The sequence below is a fragment of the Podarcis filfolensis genome (assembly GCF_964270895.1).
Source record: "Podarcis filfolensis genome assembly, chromosome: 2".
Lineage (NCBI taxonomy): Eukaryota > Metazoa > Chordata > Lepidosauria > Squamata > Lacertidae > Podarcis > Podarcis filfolensis.
Window position 1 is genome coordinate 122,823,943 of NC_139605.1, and position 17,846 is coordinate 122,841,788.

General features: G+C 47.4%; 1 protein-coding gene across 6 annotated transcripts in view; it reads left to right on the forward strand.

The window, feature by feature from the left end:
- The first annotated feature begins 369 nt into the window (after positions 1–369).
- Positions 370–17,846, forward strand: part of PDE1B (phosphodiesterase 1B) — a 130,159-nt gene continuing 112,682 nt past the window's right edge. Inside the window, exons 1-2 of one of the 6 annotated variants that reach the window (XM_083599764.1) lie at positions 370–440; positions 1,415–1,532. In XM_083599764.1, the coding sequence (XP_083455890.1) occupies positions 1,426–1,532 (107 nt within the window). In that variant the 5' untranslated portion in view covers positions 370–440; positions 1,415–1,425. Of the gene's footprint in view, positions 441–512; positions 750–904; positions 1,264–1,414; positions 1,533–17,846 lie in introns of those variants that run through there. The other 5 variants (XM_083599765.1, XM_083599766.1, XM_083599767.1 and 2 more) reach the window with 5 other exon arrangements.

The window sequence follows — 17,846 nt, forward strand, 5'->3', positions numbered from 1 at the left end:
TCAAAAGCAGCACAAATCTGAGGTTTAGCGCCCCCCAACAAAAATCCTGGCTATGCCCATTATCCCCATCCCCGATGTTGAGAATATGGAGCGTGATGGACCAGTGGAACTGACTTAGTAAAAGGCTGTGCAGCAGCCAGACATTGACAGCACATCTCTTCCCAAGGAATCCTGGGAATTGCAGTTTGTTAAGAGTGCCAACAATTGCAGGTCTGTTAGGGGTAAACTACAGTTTCCAGGAGTCTTGGGGGCGTGGGATGTATAGTGCGTGTCTTAGTGGCTACAAGTTTCTATGTTCCTAAGCATACGGTGGCACAGGCCGAATGCTGCCTGGTGGCTTCTGCCCGTCCTCAGAGGTTCTCTCGTCAGAGCGGAGCGCTGGAGTAGGAAACAGGTGCGCGACTCGGTCCCGCGGATTCTCCGCGCAACGGTGCCCCAGGGTAATTGCTGGCTGGCTGCCTTGCGCCCTGCCCGGCCCGCCTCCTTCGCCCAGCCTCTCCCCGCTGCCGCACTGCCCGCGCCGCCGCGCCAGCAACAGGGGCGAGCCGCGCTGCTGCTGGCCGCTTGCAGAAAGTTGCGCGCTGCCAGCGACGCTTCCACCGGAATCCGGATGCGCTCCGAGGAGGCAGCCGCCGCCGCCGCCGCCCCATTATCACCATCCCCAGCAGCTGCGCCCGGGCTGCTCCTCTCCGGGACGTCGCCGCCGCCGCCCAGGGGTCTCCCCGGGCAGAGAGGGCGACTGGAGCCGGGTAATGGTCGCGAGGGCGGCCTTCGCCGAGGATGGAGGCTGCGGGGGTCGCGGGCTTTTGTGGCCCAGCGCGGGGGCCATTTTGGCTTCGCCTCGCCTCCCCTGCAGGCACCTGCCAGGGCGCGCGGGACTCGGCGGCCTTTCCCGCTTGCCTTCCCCGGAGAAGCGAGGGAAGGAGGCGCGCGCGGTTCATCTTCTCCGCTGTGGAGCCGCGCGTGGGAGCCGAGAGGGGGAAGGAGAGTGGATCGCGGGAGCCGGGCCGAGGAGGAGGAGGAGGGATCGCACGGGAAGCCACCCTCCCTCCCTCGGTTAAGGGAGGCCATTAAGACCGGCGCGGGGGGGATTGGCTGCAGCTCCCCCAACAACGGATGATTCAGGCGGTTCGCTTCGCCCGAGCCCGCCCCCCGCTCCTTGCGCACCAGCCCCGGCCGGCGACTCCTCCAGGCAGCGCCGAGCGCCCAGCAAGCCACCCGGTTACGTGGGGTAACCAGCTAGCGCGCAAAGGCAGGGAGAGGGTGCGCTCTTGCTTGCTTGTGGGGGGAGAGCATTGCCTGCCCTCTCCACGCGCGGGAGTGGGGCTAGAAGATCGGTGGGGAGGGGAATCGAGGCGCTTGCTCTCTCGGGGCTCACCATTTCTTTTCTCTCTTTCTCCCCGTCTGGTGTCAGAAGCAGCGGCGATGGAGGTCCCGCAGCTCGACCTGCTGGAATCCCCCGAGGGCTGCCCCTCTCCCCTGGAGCTCAAGTCCGCCCCCAGTAAGAAGATGTGGGTCAAGCTCCGGGCGCTGTGAGTAACCCCATGTACTTGCTTCCCTCCCGCCCCCCTTGGGCCTTTCTGTCTGCCTGTGGCTCCGCCGCCAAACTCTTTCGGATCTTCCCCATCTGGCGTCCCTGGGCACCGCGGAGGCTTCTCCGATCTCCCGGACACCAATCGCTCGTTGCGCCCGGGCTGGGTGGGGGCGAGGACTATGCCAGGCTTGGAGGGCAGGGTTGCTGCTGCTGCGGTGCCTGGTCGGCGGAGGGGGAGAGGACGCCTGGCCGGGCTTGTAGTAGCGCTGGTCCCGCTCGCCCCCCCCCCGCCCCGTGTTTTCTAGACCCTGGACCGGGACGTGTGCATCCTCCTCAGCTCAGGGTTCGCGCAAGCTTTTGTCTGCCCCAACAAGTTTAGGCAGTTGAATTCTCGCTATGCTCCTGCCGCTGTCATGGGGAAACTGCCAGGCTTTACCGCTGGGGGGCTAATTTTTTTTTTGCCGCAGCAATTAATAGCATTTGACGAACTGTCTCCAGCTGCTTTGGTGTGGGGAAACCCATGTACCCCCCACAACCGCCAGCAGCGCTTGTTGATCTTTCCATATTGTGAGACGAAGTCATCTGCATGCAATGTGCAACAGTCTTAGTGAGCTTGCGTTGCCTAGGTCGGGGGTTGTTGTTGTTTTAGCTGCATCCATGGGGACTAGAAACTTGCCATGCGTTCCAGACAGAACTTGTTTGCACCATTTTTTCTGTGACTTAGTGCTTGAATAATGCAAAAGTGGGTGATCTAGAGCAGGAAGTAGCACCGAAAAGACCAACAAGAAAACCAGTAGTGCATGGGATGGGGCAGAGGAAGCCACCCTGCAGCAAAACAGAGTATATATCCATTTTATCCAGTGTTGTCTACTAGTGACTGGCAGTGCTTCTCTGGAAGAAGATCATTGCATTGCTTGCTTTCTGGTTCCTTGAGAAACAAACAAAACAACAACCTGGAGATGCCAGGGAGCCTGTGACCTTCTACCCATGGGTGTAGCCAAGGGGTGGCAGGGGGTGGCAGAAATCCCCCCTAAATCCATCAAAATCAATATAAAAAAATAAAAATCTGCCCCCCTAACAAAAATCCTGGCTGTGCCCATGCTTCCACCCTAGCAGCTGTTTGGATATTGCTCAACTCCCTGGAGGGTTCCTTGGACTATACCCTACATCCATATCCTCTGGGGAAGGTCCTTAGCTCAGGGATAAGTGTACTTGCTTCGAATGTTGAAGGTCCTTGGTTCAATTTCCCATCTCCAGTTAGGGCTGCAAATATCTTCAGCTACTAGGCGTAGAAGTCTGAGCCAGAGACCAATGGCGCAGTGGCCGAGCCAGTACAAGGTGGCTTCCTATGTTCCTAGGCTGACCACGTTGGTGTGGCTTGGTAGTTATGAGACCGAGCGACAAATGGGGCAGCTCTGGGTTCAAAGCTTGCCCTTGTGGTGAACTTACCAGGGGGCCTTAGCAAAGCCCAGGTTTGCTGAGTCTCACCACCAGCAGCAATGTAGGGATGGTAGCGCTGACCTCCTTGCCTTGCAGAGTTTGTCATAAGAATTGCACTGTGACAATGGTGCATGTGAAGCTCTTCAAGCTCTTCAAGCATTTTTATTGCTAACCATTTCCAGGGATCGGGGCAAGTCCTGCATGGCTTGTAGGTGGCAGGAATAAAATGCTGCATTCCAAGTGCAACTCGCCAGGGAGAAAACCCCGTTGAGGAGTTGTTAGAATTTCTATACTGCCCTTCCTCTGAGGAGCACAGAGCATTTTTACAATATAAAAACACAAAAAAATACACAGCATGGTAACAAACAAAAACCATAACCCCTCACCCATTATTATTATTGTGGAATTTACTTCAGAGTAAACATGCTGAGGATTGCACTGCAAATTAGCTGCCTGCCACCGAAGAGATCTGTGGCCCCCACAGCATCTTTTTATTGTTGCAAACCTGACGTGCAGAGGTTTGTGTTGGTCGGAAGAGGCAGGCGGGGACCTGACGCTTCTGTAAATACAAAGTCCCAGTTTCTGGCTACAGAACCCCTTGCATCTTATTCCCTTGCTTCCTGAAGGCACAGAGGTCTCCTTCTGAAGCTGCCCTTGCAGGCAGGCTCTGTTCCAAAAGAGTCCTTTCTTTCCTGAGGGAGTGAAGTAGCTTAAGATTGTGTTCTTTGTGCAATCTTGCCCCACATTAGATCTCTTTAAGTGCTTGCATATGCTGAATTTTGTTGTTGTTGGAATTATGAAACTGGATGTGACCTGGTCACCTGAAGGAGATGCCGGGCGCAGTTCAGTGGCAGAACACTTGCTTTGCAAGCAGAAGGTCCCAGGTTCTGTCCTGGCCACCTCCAGGCAGGGCTGGGAGAGGCTCTTGGGTGAAATCCTGTTGCCAGTCAGTCTAGACAGTACTGAGCTAGATGGACCCCTTGGTCTGACTTGCGAATGGCAGCTTCCAACAAAGTCATCCTTCGCTCCATAGTGCTGCTCCACCCTCCCAAGCGAACACTCAGCAGCCAGCTTGTTGCATTGCAGGGGGCTGGACTGGATGACCCTCAGAGTCCCTTCCAACTCTACAATCCTATGATTCTGTTTGGAGGCCAGGGTTCAAATCCCCATTCAGCCATGAAACTCACTGGGTGACCTTTGGTCAGCTGTCATCTCTCAGGCTAGCCAACCTCACAGGGTTGTTGTGGCCCCTTATGAACCTTGGAAGAAGAGCAGGATGAAAACAGGAATGAAATAAGGTGCGCTGTGTGGCTGCTGCCCTGTGGCCAGATAGCTGGCTCACCCACATGCCTTAAGTTTTCTGGCTCTCCTTTTCATTCAGGCTCTCTAGGAATCTGGCTTAAACTCCAGGGGACAATTTGTGAATCAGGCTCCAGGGATTATTCTGGGAGCCATCCCACGGCTGCAACATGTTATGTTTAAAGCTTGCTTTTAGCAGAGCAGAGTGCCAATTCACACCTCTCCGACACTTGCAAAGGGTAGAAAGGAGGTGAGCATGTTCACCTGTCAGCAGCTCAGCAAGGGTGCATTTTAATTCATCCATAATGCTTCAAAGAAGGAGGGGAGGAAACCCGCTCTGCGGTGTGGTTAAACTGTGTCTAGCTTGAAGGTGCTGGAAATTGCAAATGTCTTTTTTCCTGCTTGGGCAGTTTTCTTATAATGAAACTGGATGGCGGTGCAATGTAGTAGAGAGATGCAAATGGCAAATGGGTGAGCGTGGGGACAGGGACCATAGCGCAGTGGTAGAAGACCTCCTCAGCAAGTACAGCAGGGATTGTGGCCTCCCAGCTGCGGTTCAGCCCCAGGGATAGTGGAAGTTGGAGTCCAGCAACATCTGGGAAGGCATAGCTTCCCCAAAACTGATATAGAAAGACTCAGGATCAGTCTCTGGCATCTGCATCTAAATGGTCAGGTAGCAGGTAATGGGAGAGACCCTTTCCTGTGTGAGCTTGGAGAGCCGCTGCCAGTCAGAGTAGACAGTACTAGATGGTCAAATAGGCTGGCCTGATGTAAGGCACCTTCCTCTGTGTACCTGTAGTGGTTGGTTCAGGTAGCAGGTTTTGGAGAGTACTTCTGCCTGAAACTGCCTGCTAGGCAGCATTGGTTGGGAAACTGACATTGCTGGACTTCAACTCCCATTAACTCCCAACTCCCATTAACACGCTCAGCGGTTAGGGATGATGGGAGCTGTGGTTCAATATCATTTGGAAGACACCAGGGCTAGATGGACCAACTTGACTCAATTTAAGGTAGCTTCATATGTTAGCCTGACTCACCTTCAATCCGAGTTTCCTGTTAGCCTGACCTACCTTCCTTGCAGTGAAATCAGCTGAGGATACATTTATAGTCTACTCTTGGTCCCTCCCTTGAAACAGGACAGGGAAAAGCCTAATTGAAACACAGGGTCTCAGATCCACACAAAAAGTTGCACAGGTTGCTCTTGTCCCTACTTCATAGCAGCGGAAATGAAATTGGGGTTTAGAGATTTGGCTAAAGTCTGCCCAGTTCTTCTCTATGCACTGAGAACCTGAGGTGTGAAGGCGACACTTGTACAGGAGGTGGGATTTGCTGCCGATCCCTGAGCAGTGAACGCTTGGTGGCAAACTCTGATTTCCTGCTGTGCAGTGTGTGAATGGGCTCCGTGTTTCATATGGCAAGCAGGGACCTTATTCCCACGGAGCTGGAAAATGTGTCTGGCCAGTACTGCTGCAGGTGGGAACTCACAGGATTGACTGCTTCCTTACCCACAGAGGGGGAAAAGATTCCTGCACATAGAAAATCAGCATGTCAGGGAGAAAGCCAGGCTGGACATGCTAGTTTTCTGTGTGCAAGGGGCTTTTCTTGGCACACAGATGTGCCCATCCGCCTGTGGTCTGGAAGCCAAATTAGACAGGATGCAGTAAACATGTGGAGTGATTGTCAGTGGTGTTTGTTTTTCTTTCACAGTGGGCTCTGAATTTTGACTGCCACATTGGTGCCCACAGACCATTTAATTTCCCCCCTTTAGCATCCTCCTTACACCCATCAAGTTGCTTCCCCCCCTCATTCTACAAGCCATTCATTTCACTGAGCATTTGTGGGATCACATCGCATACGAAAGAGAGAAATTGTTTCTCTGCTTCCCTTGCACCAAGCCATGCAATTATATATATATATATATATATATATATATATATATATATATATATAATATTTATTGGAATTTTACAAAAAACAAAGGTTTACAGAATAAAAAGAAAACATACTTATATAAAAAAAAGACAAAACAGAAAAATAGAAAGAAAAAATACATCCATCATTCTCAAATTTTCAACTTTCATTACCTTCTTTCTTTGACCTCCTCCTCCTCCCCTTTCTTGTATCCTGGTTAATATTTATCACAGCAAATCCTTTCCATAGTTCATAATATTTTGTCCTTACATTACCTTAATCTATTTTCATCTTGTCTTATAGCAAACCTTAAAACTTAAAACTTAAATCTTATTTTTACCAACTTCTCATAACCATATCATTAACCTAATTCTTTAAACATTTTTACTAGAACCAAGTAGTTCCATTTCAACATTTTTCTAACATTCATCAATTATTTTAAAACAGTCCTAATGATAAAAGAAAAAAAAAAGTAAAACAATCCAATCTTCATCCAGCGTCCCTTCCTCCTGGTCCCGGATTTTGTCAGTCCTTTTTATCCCATTAATCTAGCGCATTAACCTGGTATCCTTATATCCGAGGCCCTCAAGTCTCTTCCATGTCCCTTCCGCGACTCTTCTTCATATTTTCCTTTCACTCGTGGGAACTCCATCTTAGTAATGTTTTTGACCCTTTTCAGCAGATCAGCCCCATTTCCATAGTCCAGACTAAACTCCATGTAATATTTAAACACCTGTTTCAGATTCCCTCCAAAATTAAGAGCCCCCACAGCTCCAAACATCTGACGGCCCATTACCAGACTCAGAAAGTCCAAACATCCCTGCATGGGAGGGTCAATCCAACCCCCCATTTCCAAACCAAACCAAACTTTATCTTTCCAAATCTGGTTTTTTCCAAATTCATTTATCAAATCCAAAGGCTCATATTCCTGCAGGGCCGCAACTCCCTCCATTTCTGGCACCCAGGATTCAGCAGCATCCTCTTCTCTCATCTGTGCTGTCATAGCACACTCCTGTTTTAGTTCCTGGGTAGGCTCCATGTAGTTTCCTACTGCCTGTTCAAAAATTCTGGCCGCATTAGTCATCAAATCCGTCTTCTGGCTTAACTGATCCAATAGGGCATTTATTTTACAGAAAGCACCCAACAGAGCTTCTGAAAACATTGTCCTACAAGGTCACAAGTCCTTTCCCACGATTGTAATCTTTAGCAGCTGCAAGCTCCTGAAATTGGTTACAATTTCACCGTCTCCCTCTAGGGGGAAAACTTCTGTTTATTCTTTCTTTTAAGAACAATAGCAACAAAGTTTCTTTTTAAAGATATTCTGTCAATATTTGTTCCTTTGAAATGCGAGAGGAAACAATGGAATCACTATATTACTTTTCTTTTAGCTGTCTGTCAAAAACACTTGTCTCTGGTCAATGAGCTTCAAACGTCAGTCCTGACACTCCGCTCCAGGATCAGGACGGTGGAAAGTTACTTTACTTTAAACTCACTTCTGCAGGTTTAAACAGTCCAAAAAGAGATCCCCCTTCTTCTCCTGCTACCGAAGGGGGGTTCCACGATTTTAAATGATGAAAGCCAATCCTTTAAAAGTAATTTTCTAAGCTCTAGTTTACGTTGTCTTTGCTTTATTCTGACTACAAAGAAACGGAAGGCTGACTTCCTGTTTAGACCTTCCCGTTTCAGTACCAAATTGAAATAAATTTTGAGTCCAATTCCTCTCTTCTGGCCAGTCCTTATTTAAAGTCCAGTTGTTCAAGATTTAAGTACTCATGGGTGATTCTTTAGATGCCAAATTGTCCCAGGAAAAAGGCAGCGCTCTCCGGCAACGGCTATGCGGCTTCGCTCCACGGAAAAAGCAGTTGACCCACAGCACCGCGCCACTTCCCCCTCTTCGCTTCGGAGCCCGTTAGTGGGTTCCTTTGTGGGTTGGGAGGGGCGCTAAAGGTGCCCGCCAAGTCCCATGGTCACAGGCTTCATCCGCCTGTGATTTTTTTAAAGGGTCCCCGCTTCATGCACATGCAATTATAAACCTTTATCCTGTCTTCTAAACTAAATATCCTCATTTCTATTAGCCTTTTCTCACGAGGAAGCTTCTGCTGTCTGTTGATGCCCCTCCTGCCCCCTTTCCAGCCCTGCAATGTCCCATGGATAGACAAGCTTATCCGCAAAGTAAACATCCTTTGATTTTGCGGCCTGATTTCAGTTGTGACGCAAGGCATGGCAAAGCACTGAACTGTGCACATCTCCATCTGTGCATGCGTGCGTTCCCATACAGTGTGTGCTAGCTTGTACACATGAAGAATTCACCTGTGGCCTGCCTGAGTCACAGATTGCTGCTATGCTCAGCATGTCGCCTTGGTGGCCAATACCTGAATGCATGTCATTTAAGATAAGGCAGTGGTTACGTGCAACACTTGCTGAGGTGAATGTTGCATCGGTGACCCACGTTGCATTCATATTGGAGCTTAGTCTGTCCTAAGTTTTCTCCAAATTCCAGCTCCCTTAAGCCTGCATGTGCCACTTGGCTGTTTCCTGTTGGATGAAAGGTGGGTCCCCACATTGCCAAGACTGTGGGAAGTGATGGGTGCCTGTGCCTCAACTCCCTCCCTGACTTTATGGCCTGCTGGCAACAAAAGTTGCCATAAGCCAGGCATTGCTCAATGACCAGACATGTATTGGGGGCTTCTAGTTGGTGGTTTAAATGTCTTGCTTGCTAAGTATAGCTCTCAGAATAAGTTGGGGGTGGGGTGGGCTTCTGGTAAGTCAGGCTCTAAGATCCCTGGGTGATGAGAAGACGATTCATGAGGATTTCTAACTTCCAATTGTTTCTAACAATGGTAACAACAAATGACTCCCTCTCCTCCCCCAATTTTACTGCTGAAATGAAAGGGTGGGGGAAGCAGGAGTTGGTTTTTGTGTGAAAGGGCTATGAGCTCAGTTCACTTCTGTAACTGTGGACAAATTCTTGGGCTAAGTGTGTCTGTGGAGAAGTTGCTTTTCATAATCAAGTGAACCGTGCTAGAATGCCAGCATCTCTCAGGCCATAAAACTCAATTATTTTTCATTAGGGTTGAACACCTTACTGTGGTTTGTGAGTGAGTAAAGAGGGGCTGGAGAACCTGTGGCCTTCCATATATTGTTGGACTCCAGCACCCATCAGCCCTAGCCATCACAGCCAATGTTCAGGGACAATGGGAGTTGTAGTCCAACAACACCTGAAGTGGCACAGGTTCCCCATCCCTGGTCTAAAAGCACCATCCATTTTGGGCATTTGCTATGAACACATCTGCATGCTTTTGATGCTCTACGTCATGGCATCATGCCCCGTCTTTTCCCCCTTTGAATGTCCTCTGCTTCATTTCATTTTCCTACCATTTATTTCTGATGATAAAACCGTTGACTTCACATGATTCTGTTGATGATGTCACAAGGTGATGTCTGGCTGTGTTGTCATGGAGATATTTACTAATATCACTTGGAGTTTTTACACACACACACACACACACACGCACAGAGAGAGAGAGAGAGAGAGAGAGAGAGAGAGAGAGAGAGAGATAATCTTTTGGGTTGTGTGAGATGTGCAACTTTCAAAAAGAATATTTAAACCAGATGATATTTAGTGCAGACCCTCTTCCTTTCCTTCCTTCTTTCCTTCCCCTCTTCCCCACTCATACCCTCTCACACAGTGACTTTTTCTTCTCTCATTCATTCAGTCTTTTTGAAAGGCCTCAGCTTGGGAACCTGTAGAATTGCTGATTTATTAATTTCAGTGTATAGCTCACCGTTCCTCCAAGGAGTTCAAGGTGGTGTGTACAGTTTTCCCCTTCCCCAGGGGTTAGTTAGACTGTGACTGGTTCAGAGTCACCCAGAGAGCCTCAAGGCTGAGTTGGGGTCTGATCCCTGGCTCTCCCAGATGTTAGTCAAGCACTCTAGACACTGCACCACACTGACTCTTGTGCACATGTGCCCACCCTCTCTGAGCCTTCCCTGTTTGGCCTCCTTGCTTGTGTTTGTGTGTGTGTGTGTGTGTGTGTCATGTAAAGCACATGCAAGGGGCAATATAGGATATACAACCCAAAAGGACAAGGTTGCTGGAAATATTGGTGAGATATGCATTGGTGGGGGAATGTCGGGGGTTCACTGAGGTTGGATCTACACAAGAGGAAGGGAAATGTGCCACTTCCAAGCCTGCATTTCCCTCCTGATGTAGATGTGAGTGTAGGGGTCCCCCCCCTTTCAGGGAAGGGGCACTAGAGGAGTTTTTAACCTTTCTCTGGCTTGCTGATTTCTTCCTTGCAAAAGCCCCCGCCCCTAATGTAAAATAAAAACCCCAATCTCTTCTGTCCAAAGTGATCTCTTAAGGTCAGAAGAAACCCAGCTTCAGGATGAAATGACCAGAGAAGAATGGGTGGGTGGGGCGGGGAGGGTTAAGCAGCCCCTTCCAATGTCTGGCTATCATTTTCAGAAGCCTTCCAATACTCTCCTTTGGGCATTGTCAGCTTGCTGGTGCATTACTGGAGTTCGTTTATTTGCTTTTGTATCTCACCTTTAGTTTCAGCAGGTGATGACTTCATGTGTCTCTACACCACCTGAGACTGCCCCCCCATGTGTTAGGGGTTACTCAGACAATTGTGAAGGGACAGGTGAGGCTAGCGGCTGTTTAGGAAGGATGGGACTTGTTTGTGTGCTGTGGGAAGCAGCACCCTCTTAAAAAAACTTACCTGTCTGTCCCCTTCCTAGATTTTTTTGAAGTGACATAAGCTTCAAAAGACATAAGCAGGGTTGTGGGAGCTGCATTCTCATCCCATGGGATGATCCAGTGCTTGAGGGATGCCAGTCTGTGTGCTTTTCTCCTTCTACTGTTTAGGATGCAAATGTAGTCACTCTTGTTTTGCTTCGCCTATGGCAATGCTTTACAATAATTGAGCTTCCGCTGCTTTCTGCTAACTCTCTCTACTTGTTTGTGCTTTTGTTTTTATGCTTTGTGATGGGAATAGTTTGCTAATCCTTCCTTCCTTTCTTTCTTTCTTTCTTTCTTTCTTTCTTTCTTTCTTTCTTTCTTTCTGGGTGTGTGTTAACTTTCCAATCTGCCTGGAGCAGCCTTTTTGCAATCTGGTGCTCTCCAGATATAGATGGACTTCAGGTCAGCATAGTCAACCGTCAGGAATGATAGTCACCACTGGAATCCAAAGAGTCTGGAGGGCATCAGGTTGGGGAAGCATGGCTCAGAGTAAAATATTTTGTTAGTGTCTTTACTTGCCTGGAGTCTTTGCTGCCTTCTCCCACCCCCCTCCTTCCCATTGCCATTGTTTCCTTCTCTCCTAAGCTGAATGGGAAAGACCTGTGCAACTGGTCCTGCCCAGTAATGGGACTGCATGACAGTTTCATGCCACTGTCGGCGTATGTTTACAGGGCCTTGGAGGAACTGGGAGCCCTGAAAGGGGAGAGAAGGAAGTGGTGTAGGGAGCCAAGGAATGCAGGAAGCTGCTTTATACTGAATCAGACCATTGGTCCATTTAGCTCTGCAGTGTTTATATTGATTGGTGACAGCTCTCCAGGGTTTCAGAGAAGGGCCTCTCCTTACCAGGAAATGCCAGGGATTGAAATCAGGGCCTTCTGCCTGCATGGCTGATGCTCTGCAACCCTTCCTTCCCCATCTTTTCTCAAACATCATCTGGAAATGATGCTGAAATCTCCCCTTCCCTGATTTGACTGCTGATGCTCACATAGGGTCTTTCATGACCCTGCCCTCTTCCATGTTTCCCTTCCTGAATTCTTATGTTTTCTGGAGCAGCATGCATCATGAGTGGTGCCGCATGTCTCCCACAGCAGAATGATCTGTTTTATTTATTTTTATTTGCAACATTTGTATGGCACCCAAAAGCAGCATTCTCTGGGTGGCTCACAAGGATAAAACTTTAAAAAAAGGAAAGAAAGAAAAGGAAAAACACAGCAGTCATTCAGCTGTCAATATAAAAAAGCAACAACATAAATTTCTCAGCAACGGCAAGTCAAAGAGTATAATCAGCTACACGGCATCACCAAAAAAAAAAAAAAGAATTTAACATCCAGTGGAGGAAAAGTGCACAGATCTAAAAAGCCTGGAGGGGCAGAAAAGAATCAGAACAATAAGGTCCAGAAAGGGTGTACAGTGGTACCTCTGGTAACAAACTTAATTCGTTCCGGAGGTCCGTTCTCAACTCAAAACTGTTCTTATCCTGAGGCATGCTTTTGCTAATGGGGCCTCCCACTGTGCGCACAATTTCCACTCGCATCTACTTCCGGGTTAGCAGAGTTCATAACCCAAAGCGTTTGCAAGGAGGATGGTTCGTAACCAGAGGTATTACTGTATATATTGAATGGCATTTATATTCAGCTGTTTCTCTAAGGAGCTCAGATTGATGTATGCTGTTTCCCTGCTTATCCTCTCAAGAGTCCTGTGAAGTAGGCTGAGCAGTGAGACAGGTAGAGTGATTGGCCCAAGAACATGGTTCCATTTTATTTCATATGCCCTTAGAAAGGAAAACAGATACAAACTGCCTACTTTTCATTGGCATGTATGAAAAAATATTTTTACATACATTCATATACATATGAGTTTATTGTTCTATCCAAAGGCCATAACAAATTTGTAGCAAAAGTTTTAATAAAATAATGCAGAACACACATCTATAATAGGAGCCAGCATCCATGATGTAAGTTACCAGAGACACCAACCAACTCAAATCCAGCTGGATTTCAGAAAAGGTGTGTGTGCATTTGTGTGTGTATAAAACGGGGAAAACAATCTGTATCACAAGAAGTATTTGTTTGGCAAGATGTAGCATGTCTGTTCATCCTGAAAACAATAAAATAAGTGTTTTAATGTGTCTCTTTTTAAAAAAAAGGAAGGGTGAGAGGCATATGTTTCATTCCTAGCTGCAGCATCAGAAGCTTCTAGGTAGGATGATTGGGAAAGGCTTGGCTGAAGCACTGGAGAGGTGTCTTTAATGAGGTCCAGTAAATGTTTGACATCTCTTATGATTTTGACTCAAGGTTGATTCCTACAGTCCCCTCATCACACAGCCAGGTGTGGTTTGACATGATGCTTATTCTAGCAGGCTGGATGGCAGAGCTGTGCATGGCTCATCTGTCGTTTGCTCAGCTTTCCCTTAAGGTGGATGATGAATCTGTGAATTTTCTTCCAGTTGCTTGAATAACGAATCCATCACTGTGCATCTTGGCTACATTCAGAGTCCCATTTAAATCGGCTGTCAGTAGGTGCCTGTGTTCAAATGCACAACTGTGTTTGGCTTTTGAAACTCTTAATGGCGCTTGAGCCTTTCTTTCCCCTGGCTCAGAGGAGGTTGGAGGCAGACAGAATTTGTCTTAATATGACATGAGGTTTGCAGTTGCCAGTGACCTCTGCAGTCACTCCTGAGAAATCAGGTTAGTTCGCCTAGGTATAATTAACTAGCTAAATTAAGGTTACCAGATTTCTTTCAGTGAATCCGGGGACACTTTTCAACTTCAGTCAGAATGGATGGATTTTGTCAGGGGACTGATTTGTAAATCTGGGGACATCTGGTAACCTTAAGCTAAAAGTCTGCTTTATGATAAACAGGTGTGTGTGGGGGGGGGGAGCGCTTGGAGTGCTGGCCCTCTTAGGATGTGATGTGCATTTTGCACCCCAAGAATAATCCACGGAAAATGTATTGACTTCATTTTGCTTGTTTGCCCGGCTGGTGGTCAGATCAGTCAGCATTAAGCACAGTGGGCAGCTTTCAGCATCATCATAACGTTCCCTCCAAGTGCAGTATTTTACTTTTCCCCAAAGGAATGAATGTCGATTGCCACTTATATTTATTTCATTTCATTTATGAATCGGTTCCCATGAAATATCCCAAAGTGATGATAAACAACAAAAGGATAATAAAAACATCAACAATAAAAAACAGATTTGAAATGATTCCAAATTCAATACAGATACAGATGGGATAAAAAAAAACCCTCCTCTTAAATGGCTTGTTGAAAATGGTCTTCAGTAGGTGCTGAAAAGACTTTAGACATGGTTCTTGCCTGTTGTGTAGTGGCAGGAAGTTCCAAAGGGCAGATGCCGCCACACTAAGGCTTGATTCGTACATCGTATGGAATGGACCTCCTGATGCGATGGCGTTTCTTTTGTTTAAACAAGCCTATTCAGGCTTGCAAATTTGACATGTATTTTAATGTGTAAATTTCTTTATTTCCTTCCTTCCTTCCTTCCTTCCTTCCTTCCTTCCTTTTTCACCATATCTTTGTCTAGTGATGAGAGTGGTGCTGGTCCTGCTTTTGTGACCCACTTTAGATCAGGCTGTGGTCCAGCTGTGGGGCCTGACCCACCAGCTGAAGACAGGGAGCCCAGTTGGCAGTGTAGCCAATACTAAGGTGGCTGAACCAATGGTCTGATTCAGTATAAGGCAGCTTCCGATGTACTGTGCTGTCTTTGAGCCTCTGATTTATCTTTTGAGTGCTGCTGCTGTCTGGTTAAGATGGTTTTAAAGTCTTTGGAATATGGGTGCAGCTCCAGTGTCCAAGCCAGGTCAGCTCTGAAGAATCATGCCACTGCCAGTGAGCTCAGGTCTCTGAAGCTACATAAGGAAAGGGGGGGAAGATGCTTCCACAGAACCTGGTTAAATGCCTGCACTCCTATGAGTGGGTTTATGCTTCTGCAAATGCCATATTTATTGGGTGGGAACTTGGGTGTCATCAAGGGGTGGAGTTTGGGTGGGCCTGAGTATTCTTCCAAACCGCTGCAGTTATGATGTGCTAAGCTGGTAGGGGACCATCCAGAGATAGGGGACCAAACTGTGAGCTTCTCCAACCCAGGATGACAGGCGCTCTCTGCCATCTTTGGATTTTTACCTCAGGTGTGCACTTAGAATCATGGAAATAGCTTTTAGTCTTCTTTTAAATGTTTTTGTGGTTTTTGTTGGTGGTTTAGAAGGCAATTAATAAATTAATTGCAGTAATAATAATTTTTGAAGTTTTTCTTCTTCTGGACCAACACTTACTTTATTTATAAGAATATTCATAAACTACCAACTTCTTCATGATAATGATAATAATAGTAATAATAGTAATAATGATAATGATAATGATAATGATAATGATAATGATAATATATCACCCTGTATGAAAAAAGATCCCAGGGTAGTGTACAACATTTTTAAAAATACAGGACATCAGTGGTAAAAACATAATAGGAAGCACACTGACAGACATGCCAGGCAAAAACATTCCTCTTCACATGTCATGATGGCATCAGGTGAGCCTCTCTGGGGCGAGCATCCCCCCCCTGAGGAGCCACCACAGAAAATGCCTGTTCTCTTGTTGCCACCCTCCAAAGCTCTCTGGGAGGGGCAACATAGAGAAGGGCCTCAGATGACAAGCACAGGGTCCAGCTCGGTTTGTATGGGGAGAAGCGACCCTTAAGATATTGATTGAGGTCCTAGGCCTGGAATAGTAGTAGTAGTAGTAATAATACATAAATAATGGCAGTTTGCAATAAAAACATTAAAATATCATAAAAATACAGCACCATAAAACACAGGATGAACAACCAACACGGAATTTAATTAGTTCTTGAAAAATGCTTGGTGAAACAAATGCTTGGTGATCTAGTATTGGAATTGCATGTGCTTGTCTGATTTCAACAGTAGCAATGTTCCAGATTACTGATGCTGCTGGTCTTAAGAGCCTTAGTTTGCATGGAAACTGAATGGATGAGGATACTTTTTTCTCTTTTTTAATAGAGAGCACTGAATAATCCAGAGAGGTAGTTGGTTTAGTCTGATGCAGCAAGAACAACAATGAGTGTTGTAGTCCCCTTATAGCAGACTTTCCCAACCTGGTGCCCTCTGGATGTGGGACCACAATTCCCACCATCCCAGACTATGAATTGCTGGGGCTAATGGGAGTTGCAGTCCACCAACAGCACCAGGAGGACCACAGGCTGGGGAAGGCTGCCATCAAAGACTAGCAGACTTATTTTTGTGACAGAAGCTTTTGTGGAGCAGGGGTCACTTCCTCAAATGCGAGAAGTGTTCTCCACAGCCAGCAAGAGATATGTCTGCATGGGCAGGTGGGATAGAAGACAATGATGAAACGCTAGGGCCAAAAGGCCATGAAATGCAATGGCTTCAGCCTGTGACATTTCTATGCTGAGCTCAAATGCCTACAAGATAAGCGCGGTTGCCCTTCTGCAGCAGCGGTAATAGGTGATAACAGGATCTTCCAAGGTTATTAAGGAATCTAGTGGTGCCTTAAGGAGTAAAAGATTTAGTGTGGCAGGAGCTTTCACAGTCCTGTGTGTTTTGGCCTCTTGTCAGCATTCAACAGAACCAGATTCCGTTAACCTGAATGAATCTGAGCCTTGGCTGAGGGTTGTGAAACTGTGTTTTATGTATGTTGGTCGGCTTAGCTAAGCGGACTCTTGGCAAGGCTCCCAGGAGGACTTGGCAGACCTGTGAGATTTATCCTTGAAAAATCAGACAATCGGAACAACTCTGTGCCTTGATATTTATCCTTACTGACTTTGTTTTGCAGACAAAGGTACCATAACTCTTGAATATTCACACTGAAATGGGGGGGGGGTTATGCCAAAGTGAAGTGCCCTCGTGGTGATGGGCTGCAGCCTTCCAAGAGGGGGGGGGAGAAGACTGCCCCAAGCAGCTTTTAGGCATAGATGAATGAAGGGGTGATGGAACCTGTGGAGCCTTCAGCTCTTTGTTGGGACTCCAATTCCCACCAGCTGTAGCAAGCATGGTCAGTGGTCAGGGATGGTGGGAGCAGGGGCGGTTTTGAGTTGTGCCAGTGGTGTGCACTCACTGTGCGCTGAGCTGAGGGAGCGCCATCTCCCACCCTGTGGAACGCCCTCCCATCAGATGTTAAGGAGATAAGCAAGTGTATAACATTTAGGAAACATCTGAAGGCAGCCTGTGTATCGTGAAGCTTTCTAAGGTTTAATGTTTTGTTGTGTTTTTATGTATGCTGGAAGCTGCCCAGAGCGGCTGGGGCAACCCTGTCAGATGGGCTGGGTACAAATAAAGAATAATGATGATGATGATGATGATCAAAGCCCGGTAAGGAAGGCACTGGACTTTGAGAAGGAAATGTGAGGCTCTGACAGGGTCATAGAGTCCTGCTGCCTCCTTCCTAGTGCTTTTTCAGCTTTGGGAAGGAGATGGGAGGGCTCTAGGATCCTGCCACAACCTCACCCCTCCTTCCCAAAGTCAGGGCCTCCTTACCTACCTTTGGGAAGGCAGCGTGAGGACTGGTGGGGGAGTGCCAAATTTTGGTCTCGCGCAGGGTGCCATGGTACCCAAGTCTGCTGCTGGTGGGAGTCTGGAAGGTCACAGGTTCCTCACCCCAGAATTAAAGAATACAGAACTCCTTTATTGTTACTGGAGCTTTCTAGGTCTGCCAAAATAATGCCTTGGGGTGGGACGGAGTGGGTATACACTTAGCATTCATGAAGGGACAGTGTGCTGCAGAAGAACCCAGAAATTGTACCAGAACTCAGCTCATGGCCTCTTTCCCTCCAAAATACGCCTTCCCCCCCTCCCAATGCATTTCATTTTATCCGTCTAAGTTGGAAAGGGAGGGGAGGGAGGGAAAATAAGCCTTTTTGTTGCTGCTG